This window comes from Thamnophis elegans, chromosome 1 (genome assembly GCF_009769535.1).
Source record: "Thamnophis elegans isolate rThaEle1 chromosome 1, rThaEle1.pri, whole genome shotgun sequence".
NCBI lineage: Eukaryota > Metazoa > Chordata > Lepidosauria > Squamata > Colubridae > Thamnophis > Thamnophis elegans.
Genome location: NC_045541.1, coordinates 27,728,748 through 27,754,133, shown reverse-complemented (window position 1 = coordinate 27,754,133; position 25,386 = coordinate 27,728,748). Strand labels below are relative to the sequence as shown.

Here is a 25,386-nt window from a genome sequence, read left to right as displayed (position 1 = left end):
TGCATGTTTTTCTTGAGCATTAGAGTGGGACATTTTTGTATGGTTGGGAATTCCCATTTTTTTCCGGACTGATAGGAAATTTTTCCCTATCCTCCCTCCTTTTACTGGCAAGATCAAAGGAGCAGCTTTTCCACCCCTTCCGAAGTCAGCTGTTCAGAGATTTTTCTCCCTGCAAAAGGAAATAGTGCTGGCTGGAGAACTGATATTTCCAGCTAAATGGACAGATGTTCCAGGCTCAGAGTGGCAATAAGGATATCTGAATGACAGTATGTGTCACAGGATAAGAGGACCAAGGCTGATATGAACATGCCAAATGTATTCAACAAAGGAGGACATAGTCATCATTCCTCCTCCTCTTATTCTGAGGAAAAAAACCCAGCAAGAAACAGGATATTAAATTTGGATTTTTTAGAATACACTAATATAGTTAGGACCCAAAGCAAAACATTACACATCCTCACAATCTAGTCTCTAAGGAGCAAAACACAGGGCATTCAATTTTTTTCCACAAGAACATCCTTTCAATAATGAGCATATTTAATCCATGTTTACTTGTGTAAGGACTGGATATTTTCAAAGTACTGTATATTAAGATTTCTCTCCTGTTTCTTAGTAGTCCCATTTTGGCTTCATTTCTGTTGGCATCTTACCATAGGTTATTAGTGAAAGTGTTTGCTACAAGCAATACGCGATAGTCTACAAATTGTTTGCATTTGTAAAGTGGTCATAATTATCCCCAGCAATGCCATCATAAAGGGATGTCTCTTAATTCAGTATTTCTGATGCCTGCTGCTTCAGTTATAAAGCAAACACCATTTTTTTCTGAAAACATATGTTGATCATTGAGGATTGGGGTGCACTGTTGTGTTTATATTAGAGAAAAAGAAAATGCAAATGACTGGGTGTAAATTGTTTGCTAAGTAGTGATTGTTCGTCATCATTTTTATTACTTCTCATGACCTTGGATACTTTTCAGGTAACATTCCAAATAATTTGAATTGATAACAATATCTATAAACGCTGAACAATACAATATTACTGAATTATCTGAAGGGCCACTTCTCCCTGATTATATTAACGCTGACCATTAGATCTGACAGAGAGGACATGCTGGGAATAACATCTGCCAGGACCTATATTTCTCAGGTGACAGACCTTCTCTGCTGTGGTGCCCCCCTTATGGAATATTCTCCCTCTGGATATTAGGCTAGTTCCATTCTTTTCAAAGTCCTGGAGGTCTCTCATGACTTGGTTATGCCATCAGGCTTACATGCCAGGAACGGGAAACTTGTGTAGATGGCGCTACTATTTAGAGTACTCTCTCTCTCTCTCTCTCTCTCTCTCTCTCTCTCTCTCTCTCTCTCTCTCTCTCTCTCTCTCTCTCTCTCTCTCTCTCTCTCTCTCTCTCTCTCCTCTCTCTCTCTCTCTCTCTCTCTCTCTCTCTCTCTCTCTCTCTCTCTCTCTCTCTCTCTCTCTCTGCTTTGGGCTTAGATTTACAGTGGTATGCATCGTTAATTGGTTCTGGGAGGAGCAATGAGTACTAAAAACAATGAGTACCAAACAATTTTTCCCCATAAGGAATAATGTGGTAAGTCACAAGGCAGCCAACTCTGACAAGTTCTAGCTTGTGTGTTGAGTACCAAACAAATGATGAGTACCGGGACAAAAGATTCACATCAAAATGCACTGACTACCAAATTCTCTGTGTTTCAAAGTAGTTGCATACCAAAACACGATTGTATGAATTTAGATTTAATTATCTCCATTATCTCTGATTTTGTTTTTAAATATTTGTTTTCATACTCTTTATTTTTTAAGTTGAATATTATACGATTCCCACATTACAAGATGGGTAACTCTTGTGGCCCAGCAGGATCCGGTTGAGCTGCTGATAGACTCGGATAGCAAGGAACCATATGAGTCTGCCAGGAAAGATGTGGAGGACCCTGGGCAGGGTTCAGACTCAGAGAAGGGACCAGTGAGGCTGGTTGGCCACCAGGAGGTGCCTGAGGCATGAGCAGTGGGGAGGACTCAAGGCAGTTTGCTCCTGATGCCAGACAGAGAAGGGCAGAGAAACAGAAGCAGCAGCTGTGGAGGCAGACTCAAAGATGATAATTAAGCCCAGGTGGTTGTGGCTTGGCCCCTCCCAAGAGAGTATACAAGTAAAGAAGTGGGGAGAAGTCATTTGCAAGACGCAACCATTTGAAACTGTATTGAAATACTCTCTCTGCTACTTGTTTTCTCTCTCATTTCAGATTTTGATAGAGCAGTCATGCCAGAATGCCTCTCCTGTGATTATAGATTTTTGAATGGAGATTGTCTTCCATATCATCCCAGTCCTCAACTCCTAGCTTGTGTATCATTCATTCAAGTTGAGTGTTAAAATGAATTTTGGTCTTTGTAAAAGTTGATGTAATAGTTCTAGACTTGCTCTAAAATATTTAGGAGATTTTATTGATCTAGTGGAAGAAAGATCTTTGAAGTTTTTCAGCATTTGGTGTTGACTTTGAAACTTTCCTTTCTCTTGCAGTTTGGTCAGCTTAGTAGAAGAAATACTTTTGCAAACCATCAGACAAATGCAGACTAATACTTTATTGACAAATGCCTGGGTGATGTATCTGCAAGGGAAAATTAGAATATTTTTGCTTCTTTTGTGTCTGTGAAAAGAGAATGGCTTTTATTTCATGATAGGTTGGAAACTGGAAAACAGTGAATGTAAAGATTGACATATTTGAAGGAGAAAGAGTGAAGCTATTTGTGTTCTCTAGACTGAGCTACTGGCTACTTTAGAATAAGTAATAACTGGCTAATGGTACTGTCTGTAAGCATCACACTTGCAAGCAGATGTTAAAAAACACAAAGTGAGGAAATGCAAGTTAGGTTTAAGATTGTATTTGGAATTAATTGCAGATGAAATGTATAGTGTGTTTTGGAGCTGCACTAAAATGTTTTCCTGACCATGTTTCCAAAGGATATCATATAATATCTTTTCAGTGCTCCCTCCTCTGTTAGAAATACTCTATGCCAGTGTTTAAAAATTACCTTATTACTCCAGCTTCAAAATCACAGCTTTATTACTCTCTTCCACAATTCTAATGGAATGCTTCCAACATCTTTTCTCCCCCCCTCCCCCTCCAAATGGTTGACAAAAATAAGTGGAAATTTGATAGGACAGCACAGTGAATTATATGGTCTGCTTGGCGCTTCAAATCTTACATGCTTGCGTTTCAAGTAGCTGTGTTCAGATTATACAACTGACTCCAAGGTATATATAAAGTCTCTCTTTAAAGTATATTATTCCAAGTTTCCCCAGCTATATTTTGCTGCTAATTTTCTTTACACTTCTATAACTTTTTAAAACTTCCACTTCACACAGGGTCATTATTCTATATTGTATGGGGCTAGCTAGCTTTGCTGTATACATTATTTTATATTGTATGGGAGTGCCATCCATGTTTTGCTATCTAGTGGAGGGATAAAATGCTTTCTCATAGCACAAACAGGGGTACCGTGCTTTTTAGTGGCTGATAATTTATGTGGAAGGTATATTGGTGTCTTTCACTAAAGAAGAACAAATGGAAATTACTTGGAACATCAGCTATATCCATTTTTATGCTATATTATTAAATATGTAAGAAGTCTGGTTTCCAGTCTACTGTAAATAAGCAAATATTTCATGTCTACCCGTATTCTTTTGGAAATGCTAGAGCTTAGAAATGAATTATTTCTGGATACTGCATCAGACAAGCCAGCTGTGAGGTATTTATTTTTGAATTTGCAATACACCTGTATTCTAAAAATCATGCTGTTTTAAGATAGAGCCTTTAAAAAGCAGTATAATATTGTTATATTTTTGAACTAAGAATAAACATTGAAGGACTACACTAGGGGATATGAACTGCCATTCAACTAATGTTAAAATTTAAATATATTGTTCCTGGTGTTAACTCCTGAAGATATACCTTCAAATAAATATAGTGCTCAACTTATGATCACAATTAAGCCCAAAATTTCTGCTATTAAGTGAGACAGTTTTTAAATGAATTTTGCCCCATTTTAAACCTTTCTTGCCACAATTGTTAAGTGAACCACCTCAGCTGTTAACTTATAACAGCTGTTAAGTTGTTCAGTGAATCTGACTTCCCTGTTGACTTTGCATTTCAGAAGGTTGCAAAAGGGAATCACATGACCCTGGGACATTGCAACTGTCATAAATATGAGTCAGTTGCCCAGTGATTGGACACACAAGGAACTTGTCTTCGGTACATAAGCTCTCAGTGTACATAAAAGGTCTAAGTGATCAATCATGATCATAGTCATCATAAAAATAGATTTGCTACTATAGAACTAAAAATGTTTTGCACTACACACACACACACACACACACACACTTACTTCAAGGATCTTCAGAAAGACAGAATCAGAGAAAAACTCTGAAAGAAATCTGAAAAAGAAAAGAAAACATAGGCAATGAGAATAAATCATCATCTGTGAAAATAGTCAGGAAGAACAATGAGTATGTCAGGGTTCCAAGTAACACCTCCAGGCTCCAATGCAAGGAGACTCCGAGACTAGAAGTTCCTCATAGTGTCATATTGGCACATCTGGGGAAACCCAAATCTGAAAGCTTCCAGGTTTTCCCCACCCAAAAGAAAGCCCAGGTCCCTTCCCCTTCACCGACATGTCCATCATATGGTCCAATCAATGCACCATCCCAACTGGAGATGCCTCCCAGTCACGCTACTCTAGGTGCAGGCCAAATGACCTTGGCTCTCAGAGAAAGGAATGTTGTTATGGCTAGATATCCTCGCAACTTTGCAATCCCCACTCCCAGTTTCCCATAGCACTAAGTGTGGCAGCACTGAAGATCCAAATAAAAAGATGGCCTCCAGGGCTGACAGTGTTTTTTTTTACAAAATATCAAAAGGCATGTGAGAAAAAATATTTCTACACATTGGTCTCTGTTTCACTACTATTTGAGCTTCATAAAACCATAGTTTTCAAATTATATAATTCAGGCAGATTTTTAGCATACACAATTATAGTCTTGTATTGTTTCTATAATTAACAGGCTCTTAATGGCCATCACTGACTGCCAAATGGCCAGAATTGCCAGAAAATATTTATTAAACAGTATATAAATTTAATAAGTATAACAACAAATAAATTTTCCACCAAGTTGGAGAATCTATGATCCTCTTTTGCTAGATTATAGCCCCGTTTTTCCTCACGAATGGCCGTAATTCATGGAATCAGTGAGTGTTAGAAGAGTGTTCCGCAGGTTTCTGACTTCGGATTTGTATCAATTGCTATGTATTACATATTTATTTTCTTTCATGAAAATCAGGGTGGATTTGATTTAAATCAATTCAATTAAAATCACAATTAAAATCATGATTTAAATCACTAGTAAAAAGGCTTGATTTAAATCAACTCGATTTAAATCATAATTTTTAAAGAGCAACTGTCATCTCTATCCCACAGTGCCTCCTCGTCTGACCCGCTGTTGACTCACTGACAGTCCCATTCACTTTAATGGGACGGCTGGTGATGCGGCAGTGACACAACAAGATGAGGGATGTGGCAGGCAGCTGCTGAGTGGATGCCTGCTACCAGGCACTGCCATGCAGAGGTGGGTTGCTCTCGGTTGGGCCCGGTTCAGGCAAACAGTAGTGGCAGCGGCAGTAGGCTCCTCCCACCCCTGTGTGCGCACACAAACTGGTAGTAAAAATAATGGAAACCCACCACTGCTACCATGATGGATCCTAAATGACAGATGCTCTTTAATATTGTATTTTTAAGCTGCTTAGAAAGTTTCACTTTCATTTTTACTGCTCGCCCTTCCTCTTAGACTACAGATGCATTTCTCTTCAAACAATCATATAGTTAGTAGTGTACATAGATTTCCAAAGCAATGGGATAAAGGAATATTCCTGAACTTTCTTTTATGATTTATCTCATAGTTACTGTGAAATTGTATGAATGCACCAATGCAGTGCATGTTATCTCAGCATGCAGAGCTTGGATTCATTGAATGTAAAAAATGTAAATATTGCAGAATTTACAGCCTCATGCTACATACCTAAGCTCCATTTCATGCTGAATAAACTAAATTATTAATGTATGTTAATTAGAAAACTATCTTTAGATAAATTTTTACTTCAAAAACATTTTATTAAAATAAATTTGATAAAAATTTTAAAAATCCTATTTAAATTTTTAAAAATCCAAATTTTGTATTATTATTATTATACAATTGTATCACAGCGGCCAGTTGTTTCGCCGGATTTGGCATTGGTTACTAGTCGGGCCCCACCCAGGGGCCTAGGACGTCGTAACGTATTTTCGCAATATGCGTGCAGATCCAAGCAGTGCGGCTTTTTGCATTTGACTGATGGTGATTTTGTCAATTTTTAACTGTTTTAAATGTAATTCCAGTGCTTTTGGAATAGCACCCAGTGTGCCAATTACCACTGGAATTACCACTGCTGGTTTGTGCCATAGTCGTTGAATTTCGATTTTTAAGTCCTGGTATCTTGCGATTTTTTCATGTTCCTTCTCGGCGACCCTGCTATCACCTGGTATTGCGATGTCTATGATTGTGACCCTATTTTTCTCAACCAGTGTGATGTCTGGTGTAAGAGCCAAGGTGGCGCAGTGGTTAAATGCAGCACTGCAGGCTACTGCTAGATCAGCAGGTCAGCGGTTCAAATCTCACCGGCTCAGGGTTGACTCAGCCTTCCATCCTTCCGAGGTGGGTAAAATGAGGACCCAGATTGTTGGGGGCAATATGCTGACTCTCTGTAAACCGCTTAGAGAGGCCTGAAAGGCCTATGAAGCGGTATATAAGTCCACTGCTATTGCTATTATGCGCCAGTATTTTGTCGGTTTGTATACGGAAATCCCACAAGATCTTGACCATCTGATTTTCTGTGACTCTTTCAGGCTGATGTTCCCACCAGTTTGTTGCTGTTTTAATATTATAATTTTTGCACAAATTCCAATGGATCATTTGTGCTACTGAATTGTGCCGCAATTTATAATCAGTCTGCGCGATTTTTTTACAGCAGCTGAGTATGTGATCAACAGTTTCGTCAGCTTCTTTGCAAAGTCTGCATTTGGCATCATCAGAGGATTTTTCGATTTTGGCCTTAATGGCATTTATGCGGATAGCTTGTTCTTGCGCAGCCAGGATTAGTGACTCTGTTTCTTTCTTTAATGTACCTGTTTTTAACCATAACCAAGTTTGTTCCCTGTCCACTTTATCTTTTATTTTTTCCAGAAATTGACCATGCAGTGCTTTGTTCTGCCAACTCTCCATTCTTGATTTTATCACATCTTTTCTGTATTCTTGTTTTGTCTGTTGGGCCTTCAGTAGATTTTTGTTCTTTACTTCGATTAATAGATGTTCTTGACTTTCTTTTAAATAATCAGCCAGTGCATGTTTTTCCTCTTCAACTGTTTGCTTCACTTGTAATAATCCTCTGCCACCTGATTTTCGTGGCAGGTATAGTCTATCAGTATCACCACGTGGATGTAAACTGTAGTGCATTGTCATTAGTTTCCTGGTTTTTCGGTCCAAAAGGTCCAAATCAGCTTGTGTCCAGTTAACTATGCCAGCTGTGTATCTTATAACTGATATTGCCCAGGTATTTATGGCCTTGATTGTATTTCCACCATTCAATTTAGATTTCAAAATTTTCCTAACTCTGTTGGTGTACTCTCGTCTGACAATAGTTTTTACTTCTCCATGCTTGATGTTATCCAACTGCAGAATGCCTAAGTATTTGTAGGCTTCATTTTCTTTGCATTTAATTAGTTGGCCATTGGGCATTTCAATTCCCTCAGATGCAGTGATTTTGCCCCTTTTTATGGATACAGTGGCGCATTTTTCCATGCCAAACTGCATTGAAATATCGGTGCTGAATACTCGGACTGTATTTGTCAATGATTGGATTTCTATTTCTGACTTTCCATAGAGTTTCAAATCATCCATATATAGTAAATGCGAAATTTTTTCAGCTTTTTTGGCTGTTTGGTAGCCTAATTTCATTTTTTTTAAGATTACTGATAGTGGGATCATTGCGATGATGAAGAGAAGAGGTGAAAGTGAATCACCCTGGAAAATTCCTCGCTTGATATTAACCATTCCGTAGCTCTCATTCCCTACTGCCAACTCAGTTCTCCATTGTTTCATTGCCTTTTCAGTAAAGGATGTAATATTTTTGCTAATGCCAGTTGTTTCTAAGCATTTTATGATCCAACTATGTGGCAGTGAGTCAAATGCCTTTTTGTAATCAATCCAGACCATATTCAAGTTCGTTTTTCTGTTCTTACAATTTTCTAATATCATTTTATCAATTAGAAGCTGATCTTTGTGCCCCTGCTCCTTCTTTTGTTGCCTTTTTGCTCTACTGGCAAGATGTTGTTTGTTTCCAAATAATCCATCATGTTATCTGCAATAATGCATGTGAGTAATTTGAAGGTTGTTGGCAAGCATGTTATTGGTCTATAGTTTTCAGGTGTTGTTCCTTTAGTTGGATCTTTCTGAATCAAGTATGTTTTTCCAGTTGTCAACCATTCATCAATTTGGCCCTTTTGTAAAATTTCATTCAGTTGCCTGGCCAATATTGCATGTAAACTGGTCAGATATTTGAGCCAGAAACCATGTAATTGGTCCTTTCCAGGTGATGTCCAATTCTTTACCTTTTTAACTCGATTTTTGACCATCTCAGTTGTTATTTCTAATACTTGCATTTGTTTGTTGCCAATGCTTTTCTCAAAGTCATGTATCCACTTTGCTTCCTTGTTGTAGTCCTTTGCATTTTCCCACAATTCTTTCCAGAATTCAACTGTGGCCTGTTTTTCTGGTTTTTCACTTTTGGTGTCACCATTTACATTAAGACTTTGATAAAAACGCCGTTGGTCTGATCGAAATTGCTGATTTTGTTTATATTGGATGATTCGTGCCTCATATCTTTCAATTTTTCTAGCTGTTGCTGTTATCTGCTGTTTTACAATCTCTACAGCTTCATTGATGTTTCTTGTATCCAATCTATATCTCCTGATTAGCCGATCTATGATTTTGTTGTTTTTAAGCCGTTGCTCATGCATGTTCTTTAAGTTACTAGCATCTGCCCTTAATTTTTTTATTTTTTGTTCTAAACGGATTTTCCACTTTGGCTTTGATGCTTTTTCTGTTGTATGACTAGGTACTTTAATTTTAATGCCTAGTTCATTAGTGACTATTACAGCTGCGCTGTACATTAACTGGTTTGTTTCCAAGATGGATCCTGGTTCAATTGTTGAAAACACTGCATTAACCATTTTCATGATAGGGGCCAAAATTTTCTTTGGCACAGTTTTTAGTGATGGTAAACGTTGCCTTTCCTCATTAAGCAGAAAATGCTCCATGATCTTATCCTTCAATTCTTTTTGTTTTTGAGTTAGTTCATCAGTTGGTTCAGTGATAACTGGTTCTAGTGGTGGTGATATTATTTCCTCCCCAAGAGCTTCTTCTGGGAGTTCTACTATAATGTCTTTAGTTGTGTCTTGAATATCAGTTATTTCCGCTTGTGATATTGTTTTTTGGGTTTTGCAATTTGCCTGAATTTCCTCATGTTCAACTTCACTAAACACTTTATTCCGTATAATAAATCGCCTTTGATCTGCTAGTCGTTGTTCACTAACATTTGAATCTGGATATTGTTGTTTCCATAATTCATACATTCGCTTTAAATAGCCTCTTTTTTCTGGCTCTGAGTTGTAGTAACAGGCCATTATGGCACGGTTTTCATCTGCACTATATTTTTGTCGTTTTGTTGGCTGGTCCACTTGTAGCCCACTTGTCGACGGATGTCCAGGGACCCCAACATCCGCCGCGGCCCTTGTTAACCCGCGCGACGACCGATTATTATTATTATTATTATTGTTCTTCTTGTTGTTGTTATTTAAAGCATTGATTTTTATTCACCCTGATGAAAATAATATGTTACACAATCCACCTTGCACCTTCTGGGCTTTAGTCCTTGGAAATTAGATTAAGCTTGCAAAACAGCTAGGGAATATCCAGATAACTTTTTGTTTGTCTGCGTAAAGATAGCGCTTGGTTTACCACTACAATTGGGACTCGAATTTCCATTGCTAAGTACAGTAGTTGTTTATTGAGGGATGCCTTACAATTTTGTTGGGCCGTGCTTGTTAAGTTGTTAAGTGAATCATACAGTTGTGAAATTAGTCCGGCTTCCCTCATTGGCTTTGCTACTTGGAAACCAGCTGGGAAGGTTGCAAATGGCGATCACATGACCCTGGGGCGCTGCAATTGTTATAAATAAATGCTGGTTGCTAAACACCCAATCAGTTATTTTAGACATGCTGCCACAGTTATAAGTGTTAAGTACTAGTTATTAATCATTTTTAGTGCTATTGTAATTTGGTCACTAAACAAATGGTTGTAAGGCAAGGACTCCTTTCCTGAGGGGATATAGGGACACTGATTCTCTACTAATTTTAAAGTACTTTTCATTTTGTACATCAGGCAAGCTCCTTTGATTTTTTTTTCCTTTTTTCTTTCTTTTTCTTTTCCCTTTCCACTTAATCCAACAATATAGCCTCTTTCATTTTTGCCTTTGCCTCTGTAATCTGATACTTTTGATTGTCTCCTTTTTTTCCTCATCAAAAAAAAATAATGAAAGAATTCCCCTCTTTGGGTTTTTGGGTTTTAATAGATTAGAACCTTGGGATAAAAAAGCTGAGTTACATCTTATAATTATCATTTATAGAATAGAAATAGAATAGAATATTTATTGATTTAGTCATTTGACCATATCAAAATATGAATCTAACACAAACATACAAATGGATGCAAAGAAAATAATAGTCTATTTCTTGTCCATACATATTATGGTTTCCTGATCTGTGGCTGAGAGGTTAGTCAAGGTGGTTATATAGATGCGAATCACCTGTGAGACAGACTTCAAGTGCTTGATCAATTGATGATGTGCTTATTAAGAGATTTTGTGATCTTTTGCTCTATGATAATTCAGCAGTCTCTTGCTCAACTGTGCTGATAGAATTTCTTTGCTCCAAAAGAGCTCATTTGAGATCTCTAGCGGAGTACCCTAGGAAGTTAAATGCTCTCATATTATTTGTCTTTATTTTTTTGTTCTGATGCCAAACTTCTATTTCTTATTTTGTACAATCCTACTGCAGAAAGGTGCTTTGCTAGTACTTTACTATTGTAATATTAATTTATAAAGTACTTGTTTTACTTGTTGTCACATGTAACCGGAAGCCGAGATGGCGCAGTGGTTAAATGCAGCACTGCAGGCTACTTCAGCTGACTGCAGTTTGGCTGTTCAAATCTCATCGGCTCAGGGTTGACTCAGCCTTCCATCCTTCCGAGGTGGGTAAAATGAGGACCCGGATTGTTGGGGGCAATATGCTGACTCTGTAAACCGCTTAGAGAGGGCTGAAAGCCCTATGAAGCGGTATATAAGTCTAACTGCTATTGCTATTGCTATTGCTAACCTGTATCTGCATAACTATCTGGTCTTCCCTTCCCCCTCCCAGCCCCAATTTAAATCCTATATTAGTCACTCTGTGCCATAGCTGTCAAACTCCTGGCCTGCAGGCTGGATGCGTCACGTGCTGGCCATGCCCACACCCAGTTTAGCGAAGGGGGGAAAGTCCCTATACGTCACATGACGCTGCCGTGACGACGTGCATTTGACACCATTGCTCTATGCATCTTTTGAAATGAGCTGTAGCTCAGAAAAGCTTATGCCTTTCAATAAAATGTGTTGGGCTGTAAACACACTAACAAAGTCTTTCTGAGTTTTTGGCAATCGTAGGCTAACATAGCTCTCTTTCTACATTTATCTACATGTATTTGCAGGCATCAGTATTTGGCAAAATGTTCCTCTCAATAGGTTGCTTTTGAAGCAGGTGCGAGGCAAGATCAGCTTTTTAAAACAATTAAATCTATTATTCATATGACACTAGATCAGTGTTGCAGACCAGCATGCTAGCAAAAGCCTTATGGAATGTGTTACCCCAGCAAATCATGAGACTGTTGCAGGACAATAAACTCTAAAAGTTACGTGGCACCAAAATTACATAAGAAGAGATATTGATAGCAGTTTCTCTACTGGGAAGCAAAACACGCACAAGCACAAGTTAAATGTACTGGTGTTAAGCATACTCATTTGCAGACAATATAATTTCATCATTTGAGTTGTGTGCTGAAGAAGTAAATGGCCTACTTTGTAATTATTGTCATATGTACCTAATTCCTTTTTTTTCTTTTTCTTCCTTATTTCTATCTCCATTTTAGGTTTATAGCTAAGCCGTGTGCCTTAGGCTTAAAAGTCCAAGCCAATGGACCACAGAAGGCTCAGCCTAATGCTATTCTTGAAAAAGTCTTCACTGCCATCACAAAGGTACAATCTGTTCCTTAAAATCCTTTTATTTACTTTGGGCAAATGTAAAGGTTGTTCATCAAAGACAATGCAATTAATTATTAGGAATAGCTGTCTCGCTAGCATGTTAATTTGATAGCTATTGTAATGAATAATAGAAGTATCCTGCTAATTTCTCCCCACAAATGATCCAAGTGCTGCTATTACATAAGATCTGAGAGATTAGATATATTTGTAGCTCTGTGCTAGTTTGAAGGATGTACTTACTAATTATGGCAAGACACATTTGACAGGAGTAAGAAAAGAGGAAAAAAGTGTTTGGACCAAGTTGACTAGAAAAAAGATTTACAGGTAATCCTTAACTTACGACCACAATTGGAACCGAAATCTTAGTTGTTGAGCAAAGTGGTTGTTAAGCAAGATGCCACATGACTACCACAGTCCCAGCACTCCTGGAAACAAAGGATTTCTTTTCTGCCTCCACTTGGGAAAAGCTTTTATTGGGCTCCAGGAATTGAGTTAAAATCCTGTAGCCCAACCAAGGATTTGCCTTAGTGGTGGGATTCAAATTTTTTTACTATCAGTTCTGTGGGTGTGGCTTGATGGGTGTGGCTTGATGGGTGTGGCAGGGGAAGGATATAGTAAAATCTTCATTCCCTCCCCACTCTAGGGGAAGGTTACTGCAAAATCCCCATTTCCTCCCGATCAGTTGGGACTCGGGAGGCAGAGAATAGACGGGCCGAGGCCAATCAGAGGTGCTATTTACCGGTTCTGCGAACTAATCAAAATTTCCGTTGCCGGTTCTCCAGAACTGGTCATAAACTGCTGAATACCACCTCTGATTTGCCTCCTGTGGATGGAGAGGAGGATAAATCCTTTGTCAGACTGGATATTGCAGGTCTGAGATGGGGGAGGGGGTGGAAGAATCTCAGCTCCATGCAGAGTATAATTCCTTCCCAACAGACAGCCTTTTCTCTCTCCAAGGAGCTGTTCTGCTGGGAGGGAATTTCAACAAAGAGCTGAGATTTCCCCCCAGCAGGCAGTTCTTTCAGCCGGCCCCCAGAGAGAAGAGGAAGTCTTCTCAGTAGGCAGCAGCTGCTTGCAAGCTTCCCTGCAGGCTTCCCCATTGACTTTCTGAGGTAGCCAGCAGAAAAGATTGCAAATAGTGATCATGTGATCATGGGGCGCTTGGTAACTGTTTGTAAGCATAAACAAGTTGCCAGACACTCAGATGGCATTCCTATGACTGCAGAGGGGGAGGGGAGGTTTTACACGGCTGGAAGTGTTTATGAGCTATAAAGAACAATTTCCAAAGTTACCCTTTCAGAATGGTTGTTAAAAGAGACCGGTCATAAGCCAAGGATTACCTCTATTCATAGAACTGATATTGAAAAAAAGGGAAAAAAGGAGAGAGGGGAATCTGGAAGTTGTAACTGTGTAGTTCAAGAGTCACCTCCATTGGAGCCTGGCTGTGCCTGACTATAGCTGCCAGGTGTAGCAAGTCTGAAGTCAATATATGATTACCCAGTGCAGGCCTAGGATTGTGACAGAGGAGATGAATAGCTTAGAGGGACAAATATGAGGTACAGGAGTAAAATAAGGCGGGGTCCCCAACCCCTGGTCCGTGGACCGGCACCAGTCCACAACATGCCAGCAACAGTATCGTGCAAACAAGCAAAGTCCCATCTGTGAAATGCAGGCAGCACTAAAAACACACTCCCTCTGCTCTGTGGAAAAGCCTTTCTCCATGGAACCAGTCCCCGATGCCCAAAAGGTTGAGGGCTACTGTAGTAAGAGATAGGAGTAAGTCATTGCAGAGCACTACATTTCCAATCAGGCTCTCCAGTCCCATCTCATATGGATCAAATGTCTGGGCATGTTGTGTACAGGCCAGTGTTTTGGAATGCCAGGTCTGTCATACGTTCAATCCCATTCATTATCAGGAGTGGAAAATATATCTCACTGAGATTTATTCATACAGGTTTTATATGCTGCATCAGTCTTGACTCAGGGCAGGAGAGATGGCATGGCAGTTGTATACCAGGAGACCCTGGCATACAACTGTGTGAGGAGTGCTGTATTTGTGCGACTGGACCAGAACAATAAACTCGGGAAGGAGGGTACCATCCTCAGGGCTGCATAGCATTGTCCCTTCATGAGCCACTAAAAGGTGGTTATGGATTCCCTTGATTGATAGTCCTGGGTGATTTTAAGTTCCCGTCTTTGAAGTCAAAACTGAATGAGGAATTGACCCAGTTCATCTCAGCTCCAGCCCACAAAACTGGCCGTATGTTTAATAATAAGAATAATAACAATTCTTTATTGTCAGTGCACAACATATGTACTATGAGATTGGTTGAGTTCCCTCAGTGACCCCCCACGAACACAATACAACTCACAATGAAGAGAAAAAAAATCCCTATCCCAATAAATAAACAAACACACAGTCCTATTACACCAGTGTGAACATGTTACACATTCCGCCGGTCCTGCAAGTCCATCGTACTACTTAGTTATGATGTTATTTCACGTTCAGAAGTCTGACAGCCCACGGATAAAAACTGTTCTTCAGCCTGTTTCTGTGGCTGGCTATGCCTCCTATATCTATATCTCCTTCCCTATGGTAGGAGGGTAAAGAAGTGCTGAATCGTCCCTGAGGATTTTCCTCACTCTTCTAAGGCAGCGAGCCCTAGCAATCTCATCTAATGGTGTCAGGGGTCAGCCCACGATTTTTTGTGCTGTGCTTCCCACCCTATGTAATGTTTTTCTATCTGCGGCTGTCAAACCAGCATGCAATACTGTGATGCAATAAGTGAGGATGCTTTCCATTGTATAATCTAGTCTTTACAACACAACATAAGAGATATGACCAGGGCTTGGAACCTTTCCATTAGTTCATGACTATGAGTTCACCAAAACCACCAGCTTGTGCATGGAGGATGGACAAATTCACATGTCTTACCAGAGGGGCCTGAGGAATCCACAAAGCTTTGGAAAGGCACTTGGGTTTTGCCCAATGTTCTAATGGGCAGTTCTGCTGAACGTTTCATTGATCTCTGGAATATGCAGGCAAACAGGTTATTAGATAGAATTGACTTTCTATGTTACCTTCCTGTCTTCTGAAATTGTAAGATCAAACTGCCCAAAATTCTAAAGTATTGTGGTGTCTGCCTTTAACTATTTCAACTAAAGAACTGAATTGATTTCAAAGTAATTCCAAACAAACGCCATCTATTGTGCTAGACATCACACTCATGTTAAGATGCTTCCCAATTCCAATTCCATTTACTGTTGCTGGAACGTATATAGTAAGTCATCACATTCTCAGGCCAATTCCAAATATGCTGTATCAAAATATTCCATTTATATTTATTTATTTCAAATTACATGACTATCTGCTAAGCAATTCAGGCTTGCTAGGAAATATTAAAGCAATAAAAAGGAAAATAAATGAAACATACCACACCAGAGAACTTGACACACACTTGATCATTAAAATAGGCTTATCTAGAATCTTAGCTCAATTGGAAAGATTGCTTGATTTTGGTTAGCTTCTTGTATCAATCCAGCTTTTGTATTTAAAAATTGTATCAATTTCTGGTGTATATATAAATTTGATTAAGAATCTTGATTATAATACCTAAATTTAATACTAAATTTCTGAGCAAAAAAAGACCAACAATATTAAAACACAAGTATAATTTATGAGAGAAATGGAGGCATGGAAACAATTGATCTTGGGGATTGAAATCGAGGGTAATAGTCATCATATGAACAATGGTCATGGAGTAATAGAGAGTAATAGACGTTTAAAAACCGTCATAAAATATTCATAACCTTCACTTCTACCAATAACATTCAATAACCACTACTATCATATATTTGTTGGCAATTTCAAACTTTCAAACTTACATGACAAACTTTATATAGTAATAAATCACTTATCCCTTTTTTTCCCTTTGGTTATAAATAATACCTGGTGTCAAAAGAACTGTTCCCCTATGAACCACACAATTTATAAAGCAAGAAGTTGAAAAGAATGCATATTTGAACCCAGCTCATAATTGTTTTTCTGGCTGCCGCTTGCTAGTTGACTGCCTTCTTTCTCTTTCATGCCCTGCCGTGCCTACAAGCACATAATTATTATCAGATGACTCACTGTCAGCCCTTCAAGGTAGTCCAGACAGGAAACTAAAATCCTGCGTACTAAACTCCCTTTATTTCAAGGTTACAGTAACAGAATCTTAGAAGTCTGAAAACATTCCCCCCCCCCCTTCCTTTATTTTCCAGAGAATTAGGAAGGGCCCCATCTTTACTCTCATCCTTTTGTTGAACTCTGATTCCACTTATAGACCTGAATCGAGGTTCTGGCTCTTTCTCCTGTCTTCCAGGATTGTTCTCACTGCCCATCATATTCTCATTGCTTATTACACTTATCCACTTGGCTACAACTCACAAGTAACTTAGATGCCTCCCCCCGCCTCCCGGTGGTACTTGTTCTCTGTAAACATTTAGATTTCAGTTCTATACAAATCATTTCTTAAACCATGTTCAGTAGCACGCCAACATTCTCCAAGTAAATATACAATTTACCACAAGCTAGTTCCAAAATAAAATATGAGCTTAAGTGAAAAGACATTTAAAGGACAACTCTTTGCCTTCAATATATTATTAAAAAACTGAACCTTAACATTCCCTGCAACTAAAAACTAAATACAAAAATAAACTAAATGTTATACTCATTGTAAAACTTTTAACAAATCTCACTCCAGAAATGGATGGAATATGCCACTGGGTTTTAATGTATTTTAATATTTAACTCTGTTTAAATATATCAACATGCAAGCTCATGCACTCCACTTTGATTTATAAACTAAATGTACCAGTGTATATAGAATATCTTTTTATTTCTTTGATTTTCCCCCTTTAACAAAATGAATTATAGGTATTCTTAATTGAAAAAGTAGCATTCCACAATCTTGAACATTTTAAGAAACAACAGGAGAGAATATCCAAAACTTACATTTTGATATTTTTATCAAAATTTATTTTAGGACAATAAATAATGAAGCTTAAATAAACAGGCAGTTCTCATTTGCTAATCACAATTGGGACCACCAACTCTGTCACTAAGTGTGCGATCATTAAGCATGTCACATGACCATGTCAATTTATGATATCACTGCTGGCTGTGCTCATTAAGAGAATCGCCCACAGTAGTTAAGTGACTGTGACTTGCAACTTCCTGATAGCTTCCCCAGTTGTTTTGCTTGTCAGAATCCAGCTGTGAAAATTGCAAATGGCAGTCCCACGTAAGTGCTGGGATGCTGCAACATCCAAAATTTTGATGACCAGTTGTAAATCTCCATTTACAGCACCATCGTAACTTTAGGATGGTCACTAAATGAGGATCGATAGGCGAGGTCGACCTTTATTATTAATACGTTTTTCTTCTCTGGAAAAGTAATTAGTAGAATTGTGAATCTTCCATGAAAAAATAAGTATTTTGTGACCATTTTATGAGATGGGTATCCTGAAGCTGTAAAGATTTTAAAAACCCTAAAAAGTATAGTGTATGAGTGAAGCAAAAATAAACAAGTGTGAGTAGCCATTCCCATCCTGGAGCTATCCAGAGTATTTGGTTTACAGGTCCCTGAATTTCTAGCCAATAGGCCCAGTGGAAAATGCGTAAATTTAAAAACAATATCACAAAAAAACAGAAGACAAAAAAGTTTTGAGCTGTATTCCATAATAAGTGGAGCAAATAAGACAGCAAAATTAGCATACAATTGAAAGTGTGATTTAATAGAGTATTCGCCATGACCCGACAAAAGCACGCCGACAAAACCGCATCGCTAAAACTGTGACATCATCACCGTGGCGACAACAGCGCGGCGACAGAAAGCCGATTTAAGCTAAAGGTTAGGGTTAGGGTTAGGGTTAGGGTTAGCGTTATGTTTAGGGTTAGGGTTAGGGTTAGGTTTTGAATGCTAGTAAAAGCATTTTGCTGAGCACTTCGGAGGGCGCGGATTTGCCCTCCGTGGTTATGTTGGTGCGCTAGGGTCGCCTTTTTCCTTAGCGCTTCGGATGGCGCGGATTTGCCCTCCACGGTTATGTCAGCACGGAAAAGGGCTTCGCAGTTTTGTCGGTGACCCGTATTCACTATTCCCAATTATTTTATTAAAATTTAAGGACCACCCAAGCAACTTCACGGTTTATATTTTAAAGTATGGTAACAGCAGAAAATTGTCCATGGAATCAAAATGTGTGTTACGGTGTCATTGGCACAATGGCATTTTTAATGCAAAATACAGAAATCTAGAGGTCTTAAGATTCTTTAATTATTAATTATTATTCTTTTGAAAGCATCCAGACGAGAAGAGGCTGGAAGGGCTATCCAAGCAGCTAGACTGGGATGTGCGCAATATTCAGCGTTGGTTTCGACAGAGACGCAACCAGGAAAAACCAAGCATTCTTAGGAAATTCTGCGAGAGCTTGTAAGGAATTCTTTTCCTCCTCTTTGTTTCTATTTTTCCTCACTCATGTCTCGATGGAAGAGAAGTCTCTTCATCTCAAGTCTCATGGATTTGGGGGGATCACTGCAATATTGCATATTGTTTGCTAAAACGGGTACAATCTTCTTCCCCTTTCCAAATTGCTTTTGTTTAATATAATTGAAACACTTTTTCTTTGGAAGCAGAGAAGTAAGTTACAGTTGTCTAAAGAAATTGGAATCCAATAGAATAAGGATTTCTTTCCCACATTTAAACACAGAATCATTATAAAGAAATTGCTCTAAAAAGTTATTTTCAGTCATTCTGAGTAGGCCTTCTGTGATTGAGTAGTGTGGCTGCTATGATTTTACAATCTGTAGAGTCAGTGGAGCCAAATTTTCCATTTATAACCCACTGAGTTATAAAAAGAAGAGGTACAGTGCAATCAGACATGTAAGAATCTCTTATAAGCTCTACATGGGGCTGCCCTTGAAGAGTATTCGGAGACTTCAGCTTGTCCAGAATGCAGCCGCGCGAGCAATCGTGGGTGCACCTCGGTACACCCACATTACACCTATCCTCCGCGAGCTGCACTGGCTGCCTATTGGGCTCCGGACACACTTCAAGGTGCTAGTCATTACTTTTAAAGCCCTGCATGGTATTGGACCTGGGTACTTGAGAGACCGCCTCCTGCCAATTACCTCCCTACGACCGATCAGATCCCACAGATTAGGCCTCCTCCGAATTCCATCGGCTAGCCAGTGTCGACTGGCAACTCCCCGGGGGGAGGGCCTTCTCTGTGGCTGCTCCGGCCCTCTGGAACGATCTCCCGTTGAGATCCGGACCCTCACCACCCTTCCGGCTTTCCGCAAAGCCACTAAGACCTGGTTGTTCCGGCAGGCCTGGGGCTGATGAATTTCCAGCCCCACTTGAATTGTTGCGACTGTTGCTTTGTTTTAATATATCTGTCTTTTTGTTTTCCTGTTTGTATTCCCCCTTCCCCTCTGCTTGTTAGCCGCCCTGAGTCCCTCGGGAATAGGGCGGCATACAAATTGAATAAACAAACAACAACAACATCTTATAGACTATCTCAATAAAAATGATTTTAGCCCTCATTCCTGTACCGCAGTTTCATTTGGTTTGCCAGATCTGTTAGCTAAAGACTATTTGACAGATCCCAGCAAAGGTATATTTCAATGTACCATTGAATCAAAAGTATCTTGAGGCAGAGATTTTAGAGAGGAGGGTAATTTAAGAGAACTAGTACATGTCACTGATACTTTTTAAAAAAGTGTTTGAAAAGATTTTTGTATTTTTTATCAGGCTCTAGGGAAGGGATAGCTTCTTCTTTGCCTATTTTATCTCAGTAGCATCAGGCATCGCTTGCTGGTTTTGGTTTAGTTTCAGAATATGAGTTGAATTTTCAATCAGAATTTTGAGTCAATGCACTCAAGGAAGGAATCTGGGCAGAACTGCTACTACTCCCACACCATTCAAAGGGTGTTCATCCCAAATTGTATAGTATATATAGTATATGTATTGTATATTCATTGCCTTAGAGTCCTACGAAAAAATCATGTGGAACAACGGCTGATGACCTCTTTCTATCGTTCCACCATAGAAAGTGTCCTCACATATTGTATTACAGTATGGTATGCTGGTTTAACAGCTGCGGACAGGAAGGCACTACAGAGAGTGATCAATTCGGCACAAGAAACCATTGGTTTCCCTCTGACACCACTGGATGACTTCGCCAGATCTCGCTGCTTTAGCAGAGTAAGGAAGATACTCAGAGAAGATTCACACCCTGGTCAGTGTCTCTTTGCACTTCTACCATCAGGCAGAAGACATCAAAGTATAGCCAGCCGAACATACAGGTTTAAAAATAGTTTCTATCCTTGGACTGTCAGACTTTTAAATACTACATGCACACACTAGTTTTTTCTTTTTCTTTCTTTTTTTGTTTCTGTTATAATTTTGCACCAGTGAGGTTAAAACAAATTTCGTTGTATTTAAGTACAATGACAATAAAGTTTATAGTTATACTTATAGCTAAAAGTCTGTAGAGATTCTCAGTCACTCAATCTATACAATTTGCTTTTAGCTATACAATTTGGGATGAGCACCGTTTGAATGGTGTGGGAGTAGGAATGGATTTCCAGAGCGGGGGGAAATTGCAGACTATAGGAACTAGGAGCACCACTCAAGTGATCCTGAGTACACAGATAAATCCCCAAGTGCTTTAACGACCCTCTAAAAAGATACAGATTACCAGCTGTCTGCAAGAAATATAAATCCTTCCATTCCCCACTATTCTGTCGGAGCTGAAGAAGCTTATTGGATGAGAAGTGAAATGTCTTCAAAAGAAAAAAACAAGTAAGTCCAGTTGCCTCCTGAAAAATGCACCTTTGGGGCAACCACGACCTGAATGACTGAGAATCTCTACAGACTTTCAGGGACAGGATGTTATAGCAGTCCATGGCACTATCTATAAATGCACATACACGTATATATAGAACCTTGTGTATAAAGCCTTGTGAAAATAGCAATAGCACTTAGACTTACACACAGCTTCCCAGTGCTTTAAAGCCCTCTCAAAGCGGTTTACAGAGTCAGCATACTGGCCCCAACAATCTGGTCCTCATTTTACCCACCTCAGAGGGATGGAAGGCTGAGTCAACCTTGAGCCTGATGAAATTCGATCTGCCAGACTGCAGGCAGCTGGCAGGCAATAGCAGTAATAGCAATAGCAGTAGACTTATATACCGCTTCATAGGCCTTTCAGGCCTCTCTAAGCGGTTTACAGAGAGTCAGCATATTGCCCCCAACAATCTGGGTCCTCATTTTACCCACCTCGGAAGGATGGAAGGCTGAGTCAACCCTGAGCCGGTGAGATTTGAACCGCTGACCTGCTGATCTAGCAGTAGCCTGCAGTGCTGCATTTAACCACTGCGCCACCTTGGCTCAGAAGTAGTACTGCCCTCTAATCACTGCGCCACCACGGCTCTTGAAAAAATACATGTCTAATAGTATTTTCAAATATTCAAAGTACTACACGCATCTTAAGTATCCTAGTCCACATACAAAAGCCTTCTAAGGCAGAGACTCTACATTATAATGCTATGATACCTAAAATAATAAATGAATGTTTGGAACACATACACTTATGAATCAAACAAACTGATTGCCAGAACAGCAGGAGTTGCATCAAATAATTTCATTCTAGGCTGGACCACCCTGAGATTGCATACTAATAAGGTCTTCATAAATGTGCAGGAGCATAACTTCTCTGCAAGCTACAGGAATTCCAGATTGTTCCTTCATTATTCAGTATGTCTTTAAGATGCCCTGCCAGAAAAAGGCTGCTTTTTCATTTGAACATTCTTGCTAGTTCAAGGGGTTTATAATATTCATGTCCTCTCTCTTTGCTTCCTGGTAAGAGACCTGGAAGACAGCAGAAGAAAGCTGAAAATCTAATTTATATGTAGCCGTTTATAATCAACAGTAATTGTTGAAACATACAATTCTTTCACAAGTCTATGAGAGCTTTAAATCCAATCATTTTTGGCCCATGTCTGTAAAGGAACTTAACTTTCATTAACACAAGCCAAACTATCAGTTACTTACACACAGCTGTAAGGAAAATAAAAAACAGAAAACAGAGAAGATGGTACTCCTATTTTCCTCTGTTGCTGTTTTTTTTCCATTATCATTATCTTGGCATTAGCTTGCTCTGCCAATGTTGGTGGGATGTAATTTTCTCCTTGGTAGTTCCTTGATTAGGGTATTATTTTCTTCTTGATTATCTGGAGAGAATGTATTCTGGTCTTTTTGTTTCTGTACCTTTTTGAAATAGTATATGTATGGCTTATCTCTGTGAGTCTATTGATGGCTAATTTGCCTAAATGCAAAGCCGCCAGGAATTCCCTAGCATTTTTTGATTTAGCTTGGTCTAGGATGATCACCGTTTCCATTAGGAAAACTTGACTTTTTTTGTTTTTCCTTGAAAATGTTTCATGGATGAGAAGTGAAGTGTTTTCAAGGAAAAACAAAGAAAGTCCAGTTGCTTTTTTAAAAAGCACCTTTGGGACAACCATGACCTAGGTGACTAATGATCTCCATAGACAGTTTGTCCAGGTGTTGTGAAATCAAGGAATTGTTAATCATGTTTTCTGACATCTAGGAGTGGTCAACTAATCTGCATGTCAGTCCTACATAGTGATTATTACACTTTATTACACTCAAGGTCAAAAAGATAATAGCAAACAAATAATGAAAGCTAAAACAGAATCTCTGAAAGAAACTTGTGTGAATGGATAGGAGTACGCAGAAAACTACTCCAAATCCAGTCCAGAATTCTAAAAACTAAGGAGAGTTGTCAGTCATTCAAAAGGTCGAAATTTCCCAAGTAGAATCTACAAACAATATACAACAGCTGGAGGCCAGAGGTGTACTTTCAAACTGGATCATAGGTCAGGGCTGACTCTTAAATCAGACTGCAGAAGACAACTGTCTCTGATCAAGAGTTTTATGCCCTTGCTTGGCAAGGAACCTCATAGAACATCTCTTCTCTGAAAGCCTCTCTACTCGCTAGGTGCATGGACCAGGAGGCCTCACATTATTATTAACTGACTTTTCCAGTGCTTAGGTGGCTGCCTGCGTGTTTATCGGCCTCATGAGATTCTTTACTTTGTATGTCCTGAGGTTGGCATTCTACAGGTTCTGCTGGAGCAGCTTCTTTATAATCAAAGTTATTGTCTGCTTCCTGTTTAGAAACCCGTTGGGTAGATAACCAGTTCAGATGGCCCTAAATGCAGCACATCTAAAGCAGATAAAATAGCATGCATTCCAAGAAAAACTGCACCATTTAAAAAATACTGTGTGCAAGTAATGTGAATTATGTTTGGATACACTTTTCTTTTTCCTTTTTAAAAAAACCACATGCCTGTGGTTTGCCTGTTTAGAAAGCAAAATTTTCTAGGTCCTATACGAAGTTTATAAAGCGGAGTCATCCCTTCCGATAGACTTACTATGCGATAGATGTATCAGATGGGATAGGAAGATAGGAAGACAAAACAAACAAAACTTAAGGGAGGCTTTGGTTTAGGGCATTTCAAACTGCTTAGTGAAAGCATATACTGGCCCTGTCGTAGGAAGAGCTGTTGAAGATTCATTTAGTTATTTTTGGTAAGAAGAAACTGGGGAGGGTGTGATTGGAGGCAAAGAACATTTGGGCTCAGGACCGAAGGGAGAAAAGAATGCATATGGACAGTTCAATTTAAGAAATAGATTTGTCCACTTTCTCCTGATGAAATGATCATAAAAAAGTGGTTACTGTAGAAGGACTGGAATTATTTCTTGTTTTGTGACATATATAGAGTTTATTCGTTCCATTCAGTTTTGACAAATCTCCCTAATAGGGATTGGAAGGGAATGATAATAATTCATGTATGATATGGAGTAATTCTGAATCTGATTGATGGGCTCATTTAGTTCATTTCACTAAGCCACTACATTACCTGCTCAGTTTGTTATCTTAATATTCTCAAAAACTATAAGCAATTACATCAGGATGGGAAACTGGAAGGCTAAGAATGTGATTTGTTAAGGACATCAATCATCTTAATACAGGGCTGGGAATCCTTCAGGGAATTTCTAAGGTGTAGCAATGTGATGGTATGTGAGAAAGATTTTGACACTTAGCCAAGAGATGCTGTGAAGGGAATGGCAGAAAAGAGACAGCATAGCTTGCAAGTGGATAGTGAGCAGGGCAAGAGGCTCAGAAGAGACCCTCTCTACTTTCCCAGCTCTAAAGGAGACGTGTACTTTCAGGTTTGCAAGATTGATATTGATCTCACATGGTGAACTGAATAGGAATTACAATCAAACAAACTAATTCTACTTTATTGTAAAGGTACGTTGACCGAATCAGAACCTCTCATTTTGAAGAACACTCCCCTGCCATCTGCAGCCAACCCTGTTTCCCTGAAAGTAAGACCTCCCTGGTAATAAGCCCAATCGAGCTTTTGAGCACATGCTCTAAAATAAGCCCTCCCCTAAAATATTGCAGCACAGCAGCAGCCATGAGGTGACCACGCTCGCCGCCTCTTTCACCTCAAAAATAATAAGACCTTCCCAAAAATAAGGCCAAGGGCTTATTTTGGGGATCAAAAGAAAATAAGACCCTATTGTCTTATTTTTCGGGGAAACACAGTAGATATATATGAGTTAAATGACATACAGGGGGAAAAATGATTGGAAAATCCTAATCCAGCACAGAGTGGAGAAAATCATTGCTGTCTCTCTTGCTAAATGTTTAACCAAATGGGAAAGCCTGGCGTGTTCAATTCTGCTTTAACCACTATTTGAACTTTTTTTTCAATAATTAACTTGTGCTTCATTTGGCCTAGGAATCCCATCTTCCTGCATGATACTCATTATGGTCCTATAGAAACTCCTTAATCCTTTGAAAA

At 39.1% G+C, this 25,386-nt stretch overlaps 1 protein-coding gene across 3 annotated transcripts in view; it reads left to right on the top strand.

Annotated features, from left to right (window-relative positions):
• Positions 1-25,386, top strand: part of CERS6 (ceramide synthase 6) — a 96,506-nt gene that overhangs the window by 19,233 nt on the left and 51,887 nt on the right. For all 3 annotated transcript variants that reach the window (XM_032231522.1, XM_032231537.1, XM_032231529.1), the window contains exons 2-3: positions 12,335-12,440; positions 18,786-18,916. In XM_032231522.1, the coding sequence (XP_032087413.1) occupies positions 12,335-12,440; positions 18,786-18,916 (237 nt within the window). The remainder of the gene's footprint in view (positions 1-12,334; positions 12,441-18,785; positions 18,917-25,386) is intronic.